Below are 17557 nucleotides of genomic sequence, written 5' to 3' on the forward strand. Positions count from 1 at the left end.
ATCCTTCTAAATATCAAATTTAATTGAGATCCGATCACCCGTTCGTAAGTTTTAAATACCTCATTTTTTCTAATTTTTCAGAATTAACCCCCCCCCCAACTACCCCAAAGACAGCGGATCTGTTCCGGTTATGTCAATCATGTATCTAGGACTTGTGCTTATTTTTCCCACCAAGTTTCATCCCGATCCCTCCACTCTAAGTGTTTTCCAAGTTTTAGGTTTCCCCCCTCCCAAATCCCCCAATGTCACCAGATCTGGTCGGGATTTAAAATAAGAGCTCTGAGACACGGTATCCTTCTAAATATCAAATTTCATTGAGATCTGATCACCCGTTCGTAAGTTAAAAATACTTCTATTTTTCTATTTTTCCGAATTAACGGGCCCCCCACTCCCCTCCAGATGGTCAAATCGGGAAAACGACTATTTCTAATTTAATCTGGTCCGGTCTCTGATACGCCTGCCAAATTTCATCGTCCTAGCTTACCTGGAAGTGCCTAAAGTAGCAAAACCGGGACCGACAGACCGACAGAATTTGCGATTGTTATATGTCACTTGGTTAATACCAAGTGCCATAAAAAAAGAGTAAATCTACAAACCCCTAAAATTTATGGAAGGCGTAACTTACGTGTATCTTATTCCCAAACATGGAGGATTCACAGTTGCTTAGGTGAAATATGAGAAGCAATGAAAAAGCTCTGATGGCGTTGGCAGCGATGATAGGCTTATTTCGAAAAATAAGAATCCCTATGAGGTAAAAAGATTTGAAGCCTTTTCTCGGTATACTCTTATTTTTACTAGCAAGGACTTATCTGGAGGGAGAGGGAGACAAAAACGCATCCAACCAAATTTCGATTCGTTGTTTAAGTTTTTGTCACCCCCTTTTGTAAAAATACACCCTCTTGAATCAAATTCTTGGATACAGACTTAAATACTAAATATTGGATATTGCTGATACCATTGAGGGGACCCCAGGGCCTTCCCCCCACTCAAATCTGAAGAAGCTTATGAATCCTCCCTAATTTTTAGTATTTCTCATTTTTTTATTTTATTTTATTTATTTCCCTCAAAAAATGAGGAGTACGCTACAATATTATATAAAGAAAAAACAAACGATAACATTTACAATCAAAACCTATCAGATATTGATCAAATACTTAAAAAAAAGATACAAAAACACTTGCTAAATAGTTTAGCCTATAAATCATGAAGAGCCAGAACTGTTACTAAAAAACGGAAATAACTTGTGGCCTAAAAGGTTAATTTTCGCCTTATCTTCAAATGTTTTATATTTTTTCTTTATGCAGACTACAGGATCCTTCACATTAAGCTTTAAAACAATCTCAGTGTTACTAAAAGAAAGTGGGAAACCAAGTAAAAAATTACAAAATTTAAAATAAGAAACTTTAATGGGTGAAAGATCAGATTAGGGCAATACGTGAGGCAGAGCAACAGCACTATACATACGACCAAGGACGTCCCGACGGTAAAGACCCCGAAAACGAACTAAAAGACCAAATGCCTTGCGTAGTTTCATCTGAACATGCTGAACCAGGGCTGGTTTAAAATCTCTTTTTGAAGCAGCATAAGGTAATCCCAAATAATGACTATTGGCGACGACTGAAAAATAACACCATTGCCGCAATCGAGAGTCGCCCTGACATTATCCTCTAAACAATTTACAACAAAAAATTGACATTTTTCAGAACTGATAGAAAGGCCCAAACCTTTTAAACAATTAATTAAAATATTGGAATTCGAAACAAGACTAGACTTGGACCGGCTTAGAAGGATAATGTCATCAGCATATGCAATGTAAGACAGATTTCGAGATAATGAAACAAAAGAGCAGGAAAGAGAATTAAGGGCAGTAGCTAAACAAGAATTGAATATATAAGGAGAAATAATTCATCCTTGTCTAATTCCTCTACCCACTTGAATTAATTTGGACTGAGATGAAGACGAACTCGGACAGATACGGATCTTTAAACCAGAATACCGAGAGCGAAGGACTCGTATGATAGCTAGGGGCAATCCAGCATGGATTAAAGTGAGCAGAGCAGATGCATGAGAAATGTTATCAAAGGCCCCTTTGATATCAATCAAGAGGGCGTAGAGATTCTCACTTCTTCAATAACTTTGCTGAAAGATGCATGGGCATGGTCACATCCCAAACCTCTCTTGAAACCAACTTGATTAGAACCAGTGTCAAGAATTTCAAGAAGATCCTTCAAACACAACTGAAACACTTTCCCAATCATAGAACCCCTAGTAATTGGCCTCCAGGAACTACAAGATGACAAGTCTTTTTTCCCGCTCTTAGGAATAGGCGTAACTATGCCAATATAGAATGACGATGGTACTAAACCAGTAGTAAGTAAAAGGTTGAAAAATGCCAGTAGAGTAATAAGAAAAGAAGAAGGAGCAAGTTTAAGGTGATTAGCAAATAAGCCATCATGTTGAAAAATGCCAGTAGAGTAATAAGAAAAGAAGAAGGAGCAAGTTTAAGGTGATTAGCAAATAAGCCATCATGATCCTTAGCCGACTGCGCCTTTAACGTTTTGATTGCTCAACGTAACATATCCTCAGAAATCCTGTAATCAGTTGAAAAATTCTTCAACCTTTCATCTAATTGCAACACAACACTGTTAGAATCGTACGAAGTCGACAACTTAGAAAATAATTTTCCCACTCTTTTAGCGATGGTGTGGAATTAGTATCAGGCATGTTAATCCGCCTATTGCTTCGGAGAACATTCCAAAGGAGATTCTTGTCCTTGTCGTTATCAATGTTTGAAGAAGCTTCTTCTATGACCAGGTTAATATGACGACGGAGCTCCGCTTGGAATTCCGCCTTTCTCTTTTTCATTAGCAAAAAAACTGGATGCGAGTCTCTAGGCTTACCAAGCGCCCGCCATTCCCAATACGCTTGTTTAGCCGCCTTATTAGAATTTACCAAAAAAGGATTGAGGCTCCAAAAAGGTTTCTGCACGCCCAACCTTATCCTATTAGTAGAATACTAGCTGTTGGGGTGGTGCTCCGCGCCACCCCAACACCTAGTTGGTGAGGGCGCTTTGCGCCCCCCCCCAAGCCCCCCCGCGTGCGTAAGTCGTTACGCGCCATATTAGTTACGCGCCATTGTAGTTGTGTCCCTGTGTCCCACCTGTGAATATAGCTTGAACATGCAACATATAATTGTCCATGGGGAAAACAATCTGTATTCAGATCTATACCTCATTATTCTAATGATTGCCCTTGAGCTTTGTTGATGGTGATTGCTAATCGAACATTCCCTGTGTCCCCGTCGTCATTTATATATCACCCTGTGCCCCCTGGCGTCCCCGTTGTAGTTGTGTCCCTGTGTCCCGGTCGTCATTTACATTCCCTGTGTCCCGGTCGTCATTTGTGTCCCGGTGTCCCAGTCTGTAATTTCTCTTTGAATGTCGCGGTCCTCATTTATATTCCTTGTGTCCCGGTGTCCCAGTCGTCATTTGTGTCCCGGTCGTCATTTGTGTTCCGGCGTCCCGGTCTGTAATTTCTCTTTGAGTGTCCTGGTGGAGATTTATATTCCCTGTGTCCCGGTCGTCATTTGTGTCCCGGTGCTTTGTTAATGGTGATTGCTAATCGAACATTCCTTGTGTCCCGGTCGCTTTCTCTTTGAAGGTCCCGGTAGTCATTTATATTCCCTATGTCCCGGTGTCCCGGTCGTCATTCGTGTCCCGATGTCCCGGTCTGTAATTTCGTCAGTCGACAAACATGACGTCAGTCGACACACAAACATGACGTCACTCGACACACAGACAACTTATTTTTATATATGTAGATTTTTGACACAAATAAATTTGTTTCTTCATGCCTGGAAACTGTAGTTTTTGGTTTTGTTTTCCAATTGGATTGGTTGACGATGTGGTATTGTAATTAAACTGTTTTTTAACTACTTAATGGCATTATTGGATATTGGATTTCACCCTTTCCTACATTAAATGTTGGAAAAAATGAGTTTTTTTTTACAAGTTGACTTTATCAAACAGTTCGTGGTAATGAACTGTAAGTAAGGAGCAAATAGTAACCGAAACTCTAAAAACAGAATTTTGATACCAATAGATACGCCAAAAGAATCAAATTTGTATGCTGATTTCAAATATGTAAGTTTCATCAAGTTTAATTTTACCCATCAAAAGTTACAAGCCTGTGAAAATTTGTCATATTTTGAAAAAAGGCGAAAAAACCCTATGAGTCATAGAATCTTAATGAAACTCACATTATCAGATTCACCTTATCAGAGAACCCTGCTATAGTGGTTTCAAGCTCCTATCTGAAAAAATGTGGAAGTTTGCATTTTTGCCAGAAGAAAGATCACGGATGCGTGTTCTTTTTTTTCAGGTATAATCGTATCGACACAGTGGTCCTAGAAAGTCGCGAGAGGAATCATTTGAACGAAATTAAAAGTTATAGTTCCCTTTTTAAGTGACCAAAAAAATTGGAGGGCGACTAGGCCCCTCCCCTCTCTCATTTTCCCCCAAAGTAACCGGATCAAAATATTTGATATAGCCATTGTTCAACATAGTTGAAATGTCTATTAACTTTTTCTTTGAGGATGACTTAATCCTCCAGAGTCCCCAGGGTAAGAGCTGCAAGTTATGAACATCGCCCATTGTTTACATATAGTTGATTATTGGGAAGCATACAGACGGTTTCAGAGGGATTTTTTTCTAATGGGGGGCCGTGGGGAAGGGGACGTGAGAGGATTTTTCTTGGAGGAAGAGATTTTTCCATGAAGGGAGCGCCAGATTTCCTAGTATTGTTTGAAAAAAATGATCAGAAATTAAATAAAAAAGCAACATATTTTTTTCGACTGTAAGCAAGAAGCAACTTAAAACGGACAGAAATTACTACGAATATGAGGGGTTTTTATTGATTAATTCAAAAACGTTCAGACATTAAATTAAAAAAAAGAATTTTAACCACAAGTAAGGAGAGACATTAGAACTTAAAACGAACAGAAATTATTTCGTATATGAAAGGGGTTGTCCCCTCTTCAACGCCTGGCTCTTTACGCTAAAGTTTGACTCTTTACCACAACTCTACTTTTTTAAACAATAAAAAACTTTAGCGTAAAGAGCGAGGCGTTGAGGGGGGGGGGGTACAACCCCTTTTATATACGGAATAATTTATGTGTGTTTTAAGTATATATATATATATATATATATATATATATATATATATATATATATATATTATATATATATATATCTATATATATAAAAATAAGTTGTCTGTGTGTGGATCTGTGGATGGATCAGGTGACGTCATGTTTGTTCGCATATGTTCGCATATATATATATATATATATATATATATATATATATATATATATATATATATATATATATATATATATATATATATATCTATATTCACAGGTGGGACATAGGGGCACAAATACAATGGCGCGTAACGACTTACGCGCGCGGGGGGGCTTGGGGGGGCGCGAAGCGCCCCCACCAACTAGGTGTTGGGGTGGCGCGAAGCGCCACCCCAACAGCTAGTATATATATATATATATATATATATATATATATATATATATATATATATATATATATATATATATATATATATATATATATATATATATATATCTTCTATATATATAAAAATAAGTTGTCTGTGGATCTGTGGATGGATCAGGTGACGTCACCTGAAAAAACTGGATCAGGTGACAAAACTGAAAACTGAAAAAACTAAAAAAAGGCAAAAACTACAAAAAAAACTAAAAACTAATAAAAAAAATAAAAAAGCTAAAAAACTAAAAAAAACTAAAAAAAGGCAAAAACTACAAAAAAAACTAAAAACTAATAAAAAAGCTAAAAAACTAAAAAAACTAAAATAAGGCAAAAACTACAAAAAAAACTAAAAACTAATAAAAAAAATAAAAAAGCTAAAAAACTAAAAAAACTAAAAAAAGGTAAAAAACTAAAAAAAAACTAAAAACTAAAAAAAAAGGAAAAAACTGAAAAATAAGCTAAAATAAAGGTAAAAACCAATTAAAAACTAAAAAAAAACTGAAAAAACTAAAAAAAGGCAAAAACTACAAAAAAAAAACTAAAAACTAATAAAAAAAGTAAAAAAGCTAAAAAACTAAAAAAACTAAAAAAACTAAAAAAAGGTAAAAAACTAAAAAAAATAAAAAATAAAAAAAAAACTAAAAAAAAGGAAAAAACTGAAAAATAAGCTAAAATAAAGGTAAAAACCAATAAAAAACTAAAAAGAAAAAAAGAAAAAACTAAAAAAAATTTTCATCTAAAAAACTAAAAAAAAACTAAAAAAGGTAAAAACTAAAAGAACTAAAAAAGAAAAAAATAAATGACGACACTCAAAGAGAAAGCGACCAGGACAAAAGGAATGTTCGATTAGCAATCAACAAAGCACCGGGACACAGGGAGTATAAATGACGACCAGGACATAAGTAAAAAAAAAAAACTAACAAAACTAAAAAGAAGGTAAAAACTACAAAAAAACTAAAAAGAAAAAAACTAAAAAAAGGCAAAAACTACAAAAAAACTAAAAACTAATAAAAAAGCTAAAAAACTAAAAAAACTAAAAAAAGGCAAAAACTACAAAAAAAACTAAAAACTAATAAAAAAAAATAAAAAAGCTAAAAAACTAAAAAAACTAAAAAAACTAAAAAAAGGTAAAAAGCTAAAAAAAACTAAAAACTAAAAAAAAACTAAAAAAAAGAAAAAACTGAAAAATAAGCTAAAATAAAGGTAAAAACCAATAAAAAACTAAAAAAAAACTGAAAAAACTTAAAAAACGGCAAAAACAAAAAAAAAACTAAAAACTAATAAAAAAAAGTAAAAAAGCTAAAAAACTAAAAAAACTAAAAAAACTAAAAAAAGGTAAAAAACTAAAAAAAATAAAAAATAAAAAAAAACTAAAAAAAAGGAAAAAACTGAAAAATAAGCTAAAATAAAGGTAAAAACCAATAAAAAACTAAAAAGAAAAAAAGGAAAAAACTAAAAAAAATTTTCATCTAAAAAACAAAAAAAAAACTAAAAAAGGTAAAAACTAAAAGAACTAAAAAAGAAAAAAATAAATGACGACACTCAAAGAGAAAGCGACCAGGACAAAAGGAATGTTCGATTAGCAATCAACAAAGCACCGGGACACAGGGAGTATAAATGACGACCAGGACATAAGTAAAAAAAAAACTAACAAAACTAAAAAGAAGGTAAAAACTACAAAAAAAAGAAAAAAAAAACTAAAAACTAATAAAAAAACTAAAAAATCTAAAAATCTAAATAAACTAAAAAAGAAAAAAAAAGGAAAAAAATAAAGGAGAAAAACAAAACTAAAAAACGAATGTATATACAGACCGGGACACCGGGATACAAATGACGACCGGGACACAGGGAATATAAATGACGACCGGGACACAGGGACACAACTACAACGGGGACACCGGGGGAAACAGGGGGATATAAATGACGACCGGGACACCGGGACAGGGAATGGTCGATTAGCAATCACCATCAACAAAGCTCAAGGGCAATCATTAGAATCATGAGGTATAGATCTGAATACAGATTGTTTTCCCATGGACCATTATATGTTGCATGTTCAAGAGTTGGTAAACCTGACAATCTATTTATATGCAAAGACAATGGGACAGCAAAGAATGTTGTATATTCGCAAGTTTTACGTAGTTAAAACCATATATATGTGTATATATATATATATATATATATCTTCTATATATATAAAAATAAGTTGTCTGTCTGTCTGTGGATGGATCAGGTGACGTCACCTGAAAAAACTGGATCAGGTGACGTCAAAACTGAAAAAACTAAAAAAAGGCAAAAACTACAAAAAAAACTAAAAACTAATAAAAAAAATAAAAAAGCTAAAAAACTAAAAAAACTAAAAAAAGGCAAAAACTACAAAAAAAACTAAAAACTAATAAAAAAGCTAAAAAACTAAAAAAAGGCAAAAACTACAAAAAAAACTAAAAACTAATAAAAAAAATAAAAAAGCTAAAAAACTAAAAAAACTAAAAAAACTAAAAAAACTAAAAAAGGTAAAAAACTAAAAAAAGGTAAAAAACTAAAAACTAAAAAAAACTAAAAAAAAGGAAAAAACTGAAAAATAAGCTAAAATAAAGGTAAAAACCAATAAAAAACTGAAAAAACTAAAAAAAGGCAAAAACTACAAAAAAAACTAAAAAAACTAAAAAAAGGTAAAAAACTAAAAAAAATAAAAAATAAAAAATAAAAAAAAACTAAAAAAAAGGAAAAAACTGAAAAATAAGCTAAAATAAAGGTAAAAACCAATAAAAAACTAAAAAGAAAAAAAGGAAAAAACTAAAAAATGGCGCGTAACGACTTACGCGCGCGGGGGGGCTTGGGGGGGGGGGGGGCGCGAAGCGCCCCCACCAACTAGGTGTTGGGGTGGCGCGAAGCGCCACCCCAACAGCTAGTATAAAAATAAGTTGTCTGTGTGTGGATCTGTGGATGGATCAGGTGACGTCATGTTTGTTCGCATATGACGTCTGAATTATTTCACACTAATACAAAAGAAGAAAAAAACTAAAAAAGGTAAAAACTACAAAAAAAACTAAAAAGAAAAAAAAACTAAAAAAGCTAAAAAACTAAAAAAAACTAAAAAAAGGTAAAAATCTAATAACTAAAAAAAACTGAAAAAAATAAAAAAAGGCAAAAACTACAAAAAAAATAAAAACTAATAAAAAAACTAAAAAAGCTAAAAAACTAAAAAAACTAAAAAAAACTAAAAAAAGGTAAAAAACTAAAAAAAACTAAAAACTAAAAAAGAAAAAAACTAAAAAAAAGGAAAAAACTGAAAAATAAAAGAGAAAAAGAAAACTAAAAAAATATGAATAAATATATATAAAAATAAGTTGTTTGTGGGTTATGTCTGTCTGTCTGTCTGTCGAGTGACGTCGTGTTTGTCCGCATATGACGTCTGAATTATTTCACACTAATACAAAAGAAGAAAAAAAACTAAAAAAGGTAAAAACTACAAAAAAAACTAAAAAGAAAAAAAAATAAAAAACTAAAAAAAACTAAAAAAAGGTAAAAAACTAAAAACTAAAAAAAACTGAAAAAACTAAAAAAAGGCAAAAACTAAAAAAAACTAAAAACTAATAAAAAAACTAAAAAAGCTAAAAAACTAAAAAAAACTAAAAAAACTAAAAAAGGTAAAAAACAAAAAAAAACTAAAAACTAAAAAAGAAAAAACTGAAAAAAAAGGAAAAAACTGAAAAATAAGAGAAAAAGAAAACTAAAAAAATATTAATAAATATAAAAAATATAAATATAAATATAATATAAATTAGCAATCAACAAAGCACCGAGACACAAATGACGACCGGGACACAGGGAGTATAAATGACGACCAGGACATAAGTAAAAAAAAAAAACTAAAAAAATGGTAAAAACTACAAAAAAACTAAAAACTAATAAAAAAACTAAAAAATCTAAATAAACTAAAAAAGAAAAAAAAGAAAAAAGAAAAAAAATAAAGGAGAAAAACAAAACTAAAAAACGAGCCCCCCACCAACTAGGTGTTGGGGTGGCGCGAAGCGCCACCCCAACAGCTAGTATATATATATATATATATATATATATATATATATATATATATATATATATATATATATATATATATATATATATATATATATATATATATATATATATATATATATATATTACGTCAAATTTTTGTTCAAATCAACATATTTTTTGCCGAGTTTAGCCACACGCTATGCAGCCGCAAAACATTAAGTGACATATTTGCACTTTTTTGTAATTTAATCCAAGCAGCAAGATATGTTACTTAATTATATATTGTAATTTTCATTTTGAAAGCGATTAAAATACAAATTGGTGGCCTACTGTCATCTTATAGTGACTGCATAATCCTTGAATTTCCCATGAAACCTTTACCAAACCTTAAATTGCATGCCATATTGCTAAAATATCGGGCAGTTCTTTCATTTTGTCTATTCATTTATTGTTTTTTTTTTCAAAAGTAATGGAAAGATCATGCTGGGGTTAGAAACCTTAAATTTATATTGGCCAGAGTCTGTTTCTATTTCTCTTATTTTAGGGTAGCGACTTTTAAACATTCGAGTTTTTTTTTTTTTTTTGTCGGTCCTTCTGAAAATTAAATAAAAAAAACAAGTTTTTTTAAATGAGAATAAGGAGCGACATTAAAACTTAAAACGAACAGAAATTACTCCGTATATGAAAAAGGCTTGTCCTCCTCAACGCCTCCCTCTTTACGCTAAAGTTTGACTCTTTCTCTTAGCTCTACTTTTAAAAAAGGAAAAAACTTTAGCGTAAAGAGCGGGGCGTTGAGGAAGAAAAGCCCCTTTCATATACGGAGTAATTTCTGTTCGTTTTAAGTTTTAATGTCGCTCCTTACTTTCATTTAAAAAAACTTTTTTTTATTTAATTTCTGGACGTTTTTTAATTCATGCGTGTTTTGATCTTGGCTCTCCACACATAAATAATTAAAACGAAATTTGTATATTAATTTTCTTTTTGGCTAAATGGCTTTCTCATAGTTTTAATCGGAAGATTTTGAGAAAAAAGGAGAGAGGGAGGAAGCCTAGCTGCCCTCTAATTTTTTGATTACTTAAAAAGGCAACTAGAACTTTTAATTGTTTTACGAACATTTTCATTAGTAAAAAATATACGTAATTTACGAATTAACTTACGTAACGAACTTCTATATTCGTATATTTTTATTGCGTTTATGAGGGAGTTCACCCCTCATCGATACCTCGCTCTTTACACTAAAGCTTAAATTCTGTCCCAGTTCCTTAAGAATGACCCTTGAATCACAAAGGCCGTAGAATAAATAGTTGAAATTACTAAAAATACTTTTGCGTAAAGAGCGAGGTATTTCGAGGAGGTAAACCCCTCATATGCGCAATTACTACAAAAAAAATTACGTCACAACTACATTACATTACGTCACCCTCATCTGTTAATATTGAACCATGATTCATTTTTCCGCTTGACTAACCGAGACTTCCCCGCTTGACTAATGGACTCAAACATTCCCATAGCACATTACAACCAAAAGAAATATTGGAGTAAAGAAACACTGAATTTTTTTTTTAAGAATCCAAGAAACTAATAGGTAAAACCAACAGCCTATTACGTAACATTCAAAGAAATCCTGGAGTAAAGGAACCCTGATGGTCCTTTTTAAAGAATCAAAGAAACTATTGGGTAAAATCTAAAGAAATCATGAAATAAACAAGCCCTGGCTCTCATAGGTTTTCTAAACACTGTATTATGTAACAAGCAAGCATAATATAAAAAAGTAAACACTCCCGATTACGTAACTGACACCTGCGTCTCTTAGAAAACATTCCCTATAAAGTAATAGACATATGCGTCTTGAAGAGGTTTAAAAGTGTCCGGATCGGGATTTAAAGGGATAGGGCCCCCGTAGAAAAGATTGAGGCATCTCTACTTAACTTTTATATTTAAAACAGCAGCAAAAGAAATATTTGATAAATATTTCAGATAATTAGATAAACTATTAATTGGACAAACTACTGATTGATCAGTAACTCCTTTGTCTCTCTATTATTGATCTGTCTTCACATGGTAATGTAATCCAATAATAATTTTAAGTAAAACTACTTTTTTTCCACCTCACCTCAGAACAAATTAAATAGCCTTATTACATCACCTCGGAACTAATAGTATTAGTCGGGCGGTATCCAGGGGACGGGTTACCGTATTTGACCCCCCGCCCCATCCATAAATCTTTTTCATCCAACTTGTAAAAACGAAAAAAACACACAAACAAATTTCTGATTCGTTTTTTAAAAGTTTTGCTGTTGTAAAACTCTCCTCAGGAAAAAATACCCCACCCCTCCCCAGAGTGAACAAAACCTGAATATGCGCTTGATATTAGTAGATAGTACTCAGGATCAAGTTAATGTTGATATAGACTTTTCAAACCAAGTTCTTGGCTATTAAATTTTGTTTTCTACGATACAAATATGACGTTAAAATCAAAGAAGAACACATGGCATCCATAAATCTTGCATTTTTGAACCTACAGGTGCGACTGCGGTGTCTGGAACGAAAGGGTTAAGGTAAAACAGATGTATCATTCCTAATAAAATTTCCACCTAAAAAATCAGATACTTTGCGATTAAACGATTGTTTATTGATTTTTGTTTACCTACATAAGCCTATATGTAAGCATTGCCGTACCATGGGTATTTTTACTCCTAGGAAAAGTATTTCATGCCCATATTTTTCATGACATAATTTCTACTAAAATAATTCTCCGGACCATCGAACAATCAAACAGTTCGTGGTAACGAACTGTAGTAAGGAGCGACCCGGCTCAATAGTAACCAAAACATTAAAAAATGGAATTTTGATACCAATAGCTACATTAAAAAAATCGCATTTTAATGCTGATTTCAAATATATAACTTTCATCAAGATTAGTCTGACCTATCAAAAGTTACGAGCCTGAGACAATTTGCCTCATTTTAGAAAATAGGGGAAAACACCCCCTAAAAGTCATACAATCTTAACGAAAATCACACCTTCAGATTCAGCGTATCATAGAACCATATTGTAGAAGTTTCAAGCTCCTTTCTACAAAAATGTGGAATTCGCATTTTTTGCCAGAAGACAAATCACGAATGCGTGTTTATTTGTTTATTTGTTTTTTTGTTGTTGTTTTTTTCCCAGGGGTGATCGTATCGACCCAGTCGTCCTAGAATGTCGCGGGAGGGCTCATTCTAACGGAAATTAAAAGTTCTAGTGCCCCTTTTAAGTGACTAAAAAAATTGGAGGGCACCTAGGCCCCCTCCCACGCTCATTTTTTCCCAAAAGTTACCGGATCAAAATTCTGAGATAGCCATTTTATTCACCATAGTCAAAAAACCTAATAACTATGTCTTTGGGGACGACTTACTACCCTGCAGTCTGCCTGGGAGTGATTGCAAGTTACAAACTTTGACCTGTGTTTTGAAGAAAAGGGCATTTTGAAGAAAATTTAGTTTTTCATTTTCGGCCATTATTTCAATGTTAATAAATTTATCAATATTTTCTTCAAATTGCTCTTGGTGAAAGAGTGGTGAAAGCTCTCGGTGAAAGAGCAAGATCAATTGACGTCAATTTATAGGGTTTGGTCAATTTCCTAGAGAATAGTGTTAACAAGTCCCACGGCAGTAACAATGAAAAGAATCTACCACTCGCTTGAACAAGTCGTTTCCTTTTAAAATCTTTTCCTCTCTTTTTGCAATCTAGTGCACGTACGAGTAAACGTACAAGCTTTGTCTGTTGCTTCAAACCTTCTGGCAGTTGAATATTGCTTTTAGTTAACTTAAACAAAGCCCAGATATGAGATTATTGAATCCATTTCAAGATCGTGTTTGAGTATGGCTTTCCTAAGCTGTGATTTTGAATTACCTAGGACGGGAAATAAATGTCTTTTTTCATGTAGTTTCTTTAGTGTCATGATGACAACTAATGACCTTTTTTTACTATTCACGATTAGATATACGGTAATTTCATTATCAAAAATATCCTTGACCACGCTTAACTCTTCATTATCAAAAATGTCCTTGACTACACTTAAAATATCCTTGACTACACTTAACTCTTTGGGTATGTTTTGATTGAGATCAAATAGAATGTAACCACAAGGTTTATTAGTAGCTTTATTTTATGCCGAAAGTAAAAAATTTCGGTTCACCAGGATATATTTGCTTGTTTAAAATTATAAGAGAACTTGAGTCACGAACAAGCCTATAGATGATATAATAAGCACAATTCAATGCGATTGTTCTCATAAACTTGCTCTGATGAAAGAGATTGTGGAGCAAAAGCTACACAAATTTTTTCATGGTGATACTTAACTGTGAATAATTGTAACATCTCCTGAGACCATTCTTCAATAGATTCAATTAAATTATCAATAATCAACTACGTGTTTGGTTCAATAATATCAAACACATCAAGTCCCCGTCTGGATTTTATGTCAGGTTCATACACTCTTTATTTTATCATAGTACTCTTGCCATACACTTAAGCGGTAACAGATATTTTTAGAATTTTCTAAAAACTTTTTATTTCAATTTTTAATTATTTTTGTTAAAAGTGTGGTTTTCCCAACCGAACCTAACCTCAATCTGTTGAATAAATACTCAAAAAATAGAATACATGATTTGTTTAATACATAAATAAATGCACTTCAAAATATATTTACTTAATCACTTGAACATATATTTACAAGAGCCTCCATATACAACTGTCTAATAAACTTTGTTCTTGTTTAGATTCTTGTAGTCAATGACATAGCCTGTGATTTGCTCCAGTTTGCTCCAGAAGACCTGATTGGAAAAAAGTTTGACGAAATGATTGCTAAAGAACATTCTCAGCCCTCCTTACCCGAAATGCTAATTATGTCAAAAGATGAACATGTCATTTCTAATGGCCGTGTTGTAAGTCATCGTGTTCTTTTCTGTCTTTTGTACTTTTATGACCAATCCCCTTTGACAGACCTGGTAGCTCCTATTACTTGTTGAATTGGAATGAATACCATAACTATGAGATCTTACATATTTTTCCAATTACTTTCATTGATCATTATTTAGGGCGAAAATTAAAATGTTTATTAAATTAATGGCGGTGGATCCAAGGGGGCGGGGCACCCCCCCCCCCCCCTGACGTGGTGATGGATTTGTGGTTTTGTGGTTGGGTCCGCTTGCTCTGGTTTGGGACGAAAGTTATTTTTTTGTAAATGGTTTTTAATAGTTGAGTTTTCAATTATTAAGACTGTTTCTTTTTGCAAACAAGTTTGAAACACGGCTTTAGTCACTTAGTGCGGTCTCTTTTAGGTTTTACTTATGTTGCGTACCGCCAAAAAGTATTTAAATAAATTTATGTTTATCAAGTGAATCTGTCCGTATTACCACAAAAGCCAACTGGGAGGCGGAAATCTTCATTTCGTAATAACAAGGAGGGAAAATTTAAAATCCTAATTTCTTTAGGCTGTCGAAAAGACGTTTCAGGATTGTGCTGCCACAGCGGGGCTGAAAAGCAAAATATTTACTTCTTTTTATTGTCAAAAATTATGGCACTAAGGTGAAAAAATTGATAGCATTACTTTTTTTGGCTGTCTGTTTTGGTTCTTTGAGTTTGCTCTTTTTGCGAAGCGGAGTGGTTTTTACAACATTGTTGTCTTTTAGGGGATTTGTATAATAGAAAGTAAGTGTATGAGAAGTGCAAAAATTAATAATTTATGTTTTGGATTTTGGTGAGGAAATGGTGGCCACTTTACTGCCTATTTTCATCTTATTAAAGCTCTGCATTATATGACAAAATCACCTCCTCTCTTCATCCTAATAATTAAAATAAAGACCAAACTCTTTAGAATTTTAATAAAAGTTGGTATAAGTATACACTTAAAACTAAGTATATGAGTCGATATGCTCCTCCTGAGGTTGGAGTAATCATTTAAGAAAAATACATTTTCGGAAAGTTATTTATAAAAGAAGGAAAATAACTATGTGTTTATTTTTTTTATCTAGCTGGTATAGATGGTTCTCTGAATTCTCATTTTGAATCAGTGGAATGTAATCGATTTTTTTTTTCAAACATTTACTAATAAAATGTTGATAAAAAGTGGAAATTCACACAACTTGAGTTAACCATGGAAATGGAATGCAACTACAATATTATTTCAGAATTTCTCACCTTCTCCATACCAACCTGTCACAAAATATGGTTATGTTTTGTATAGGGGTTGCATGTATTTGCCCATAAGACTGTCTAAACCTCTGATGTTTATACTTATTACCATCCAATCACATTTCCACGATTAGTTGTCTATAAATCAAAATTTTTATTTTTGTGCTCAACAGACGTATCGAGATTTAAACGTTTGAATTGAATATCTGAAAATCTCAAGATTAAAAAAAAAAATAATGAGAAATCTACCACAGCTTGAAATTTTAAGAATTTAAATAACCAGTCTATACCTATCAAATACAAAAATAAGAAACACATAATCATTTGTTTTTTAATGAGTTTTTTGACTCATATACTTAGTTTGAAGCAAATACCGACATGTATCTTTATTAAAGTTCAGATTTTTCAGACGATTTTGGTCTTTATTTGAATATTTTAGGATGAATAGAAGAGGATATACTAAAGAAGAGCTCTAAACTGACAGGATTCTAGACTTAGAGGACTAGCCATTATAAACATTCACCGAAATATCAAGGTAGACATCGGCCATGTAATAAATAGATGGAGTGGAAATAGAGAAATAGTCTTTTTCTTATAAAAGTGTGAGTTCTGTGATTTAAGCGAAATATATCGAACTTTAAAAATTGTAAAGATACGTTACGTTGTTATAAAAAATAAAATTTTGGTAAGTAAATTTTTGAGATTTCGTTAAAGTTGACATTGTTTATTAAAACACTATTTTTAAAAAGAAACAGTTATTACTTAATGCATTATTGCCTATACTTAAAACCCTAATTTTATATGTCTTGCATGCATTTCTATCTCTTCTCTCTGTTTTTCTTCTTACACCCCTAAAAGAACTAGTATTTATTGTTTAATATATCTTACGAATGTGCAAGTTTTATCTTTATCCTCATTTCCTACTCTTCATTACTATCATAGTTACTAAGCGATGCCACAAAGTTAGGCGACATGCTAAATGGTTTGACCCATACAAATTGTCCCGAAGTGTGCATTACCCCAGAAAATTGTTAAAGACCCTTTTTTTGACAATAAAAAGCTTAACTCACTCGCTATAGTGGTCAAAAGTGCAAAGGCAAAAAATTTTTTAGAATATAATTTTATATTATTTTTTATAGATTATTATCTTTTTTTATAGATGGCGAACGGCTTTTTTTTTATGACGGGATAGTTTTTATAACTTACTATTTTTAGTATCAATGTTTTATACCTTTTTAATTTCAACAGATTTATTACAACTTTAACCCTCACCAGATTTTAGATTAAATTTACGACCATTTTCACTACCTACCTACGACACATAATTGTCGAGGTGCGCTTTAAATTGTGGGCATTTCTTTATTCACAATTTTATCCAAGCAATCTATTATGCGCCCCCCCCCCCTAAAGAAAATCCTGGATCCGCCTCTGGTATACGCCAACAAGTAAAGAAAAAATTAGTTTTGTTTTCTATATTAACACATAACCAAGCTCTATTAAGTTGCTAATAGGGTTTACTAGAAATCTTTCTTTTATGTTAGAAGTTACTTGTCCCAACATTAATTTAAAAAACATGTATGCTTTTCGGAAGTAAAGACTGAAATTGAAACTTAAAAGGAACAAAATGATTGCCTCCCAGATAAGCAAACATATTGATTAGCATATTTGGAATTAGCGTTAAAACGTATATTAAGTGGTGTGTTCATGCTTAACCTAGTCACAGCTTAGATACCATTATACAGTTATGAAAACTCCTATCTTGCCCATAAGAAGCTTTTGGTACAGAGCTCTGAACTA

General features: G+C 32.3%; 1 protein-coding gene across 1 annotated transcript in view; it reads left to right on the forward strand.

Moving 5' to 3' along the window:
* The window catches only part of LOC136033676 (PAS domain-containing serine/threonine-protein kinase-like), a gene marked incomplete in the record, with an annotated part of 89488 nt that overhangs the window by 24653 nt on the left and 47278 nt on the right, over positions 1 to 17557 (forward strand). Inside the window, 1 exon segment of the mRNA XM_065714511.1 lies at positions 14347 to 14511. Coding sequence (XP_065570583.1) covers positions 14347 to 14511 — 165 coding nt within the window.

The sequence above is a fragment of the Artemia franciscana genome, chromosome 12 (assembly GCF_032884065.1).
Source record: "Artemia franciscana chromosome 12, ASM3288406v1, whole genome shotgun sequence".
NCBI lineage: Eukaryota > Metazoa > Arthropoda > Branchiopoda > Anostraca > Artemiidae > Artemia > Artemia franciscana.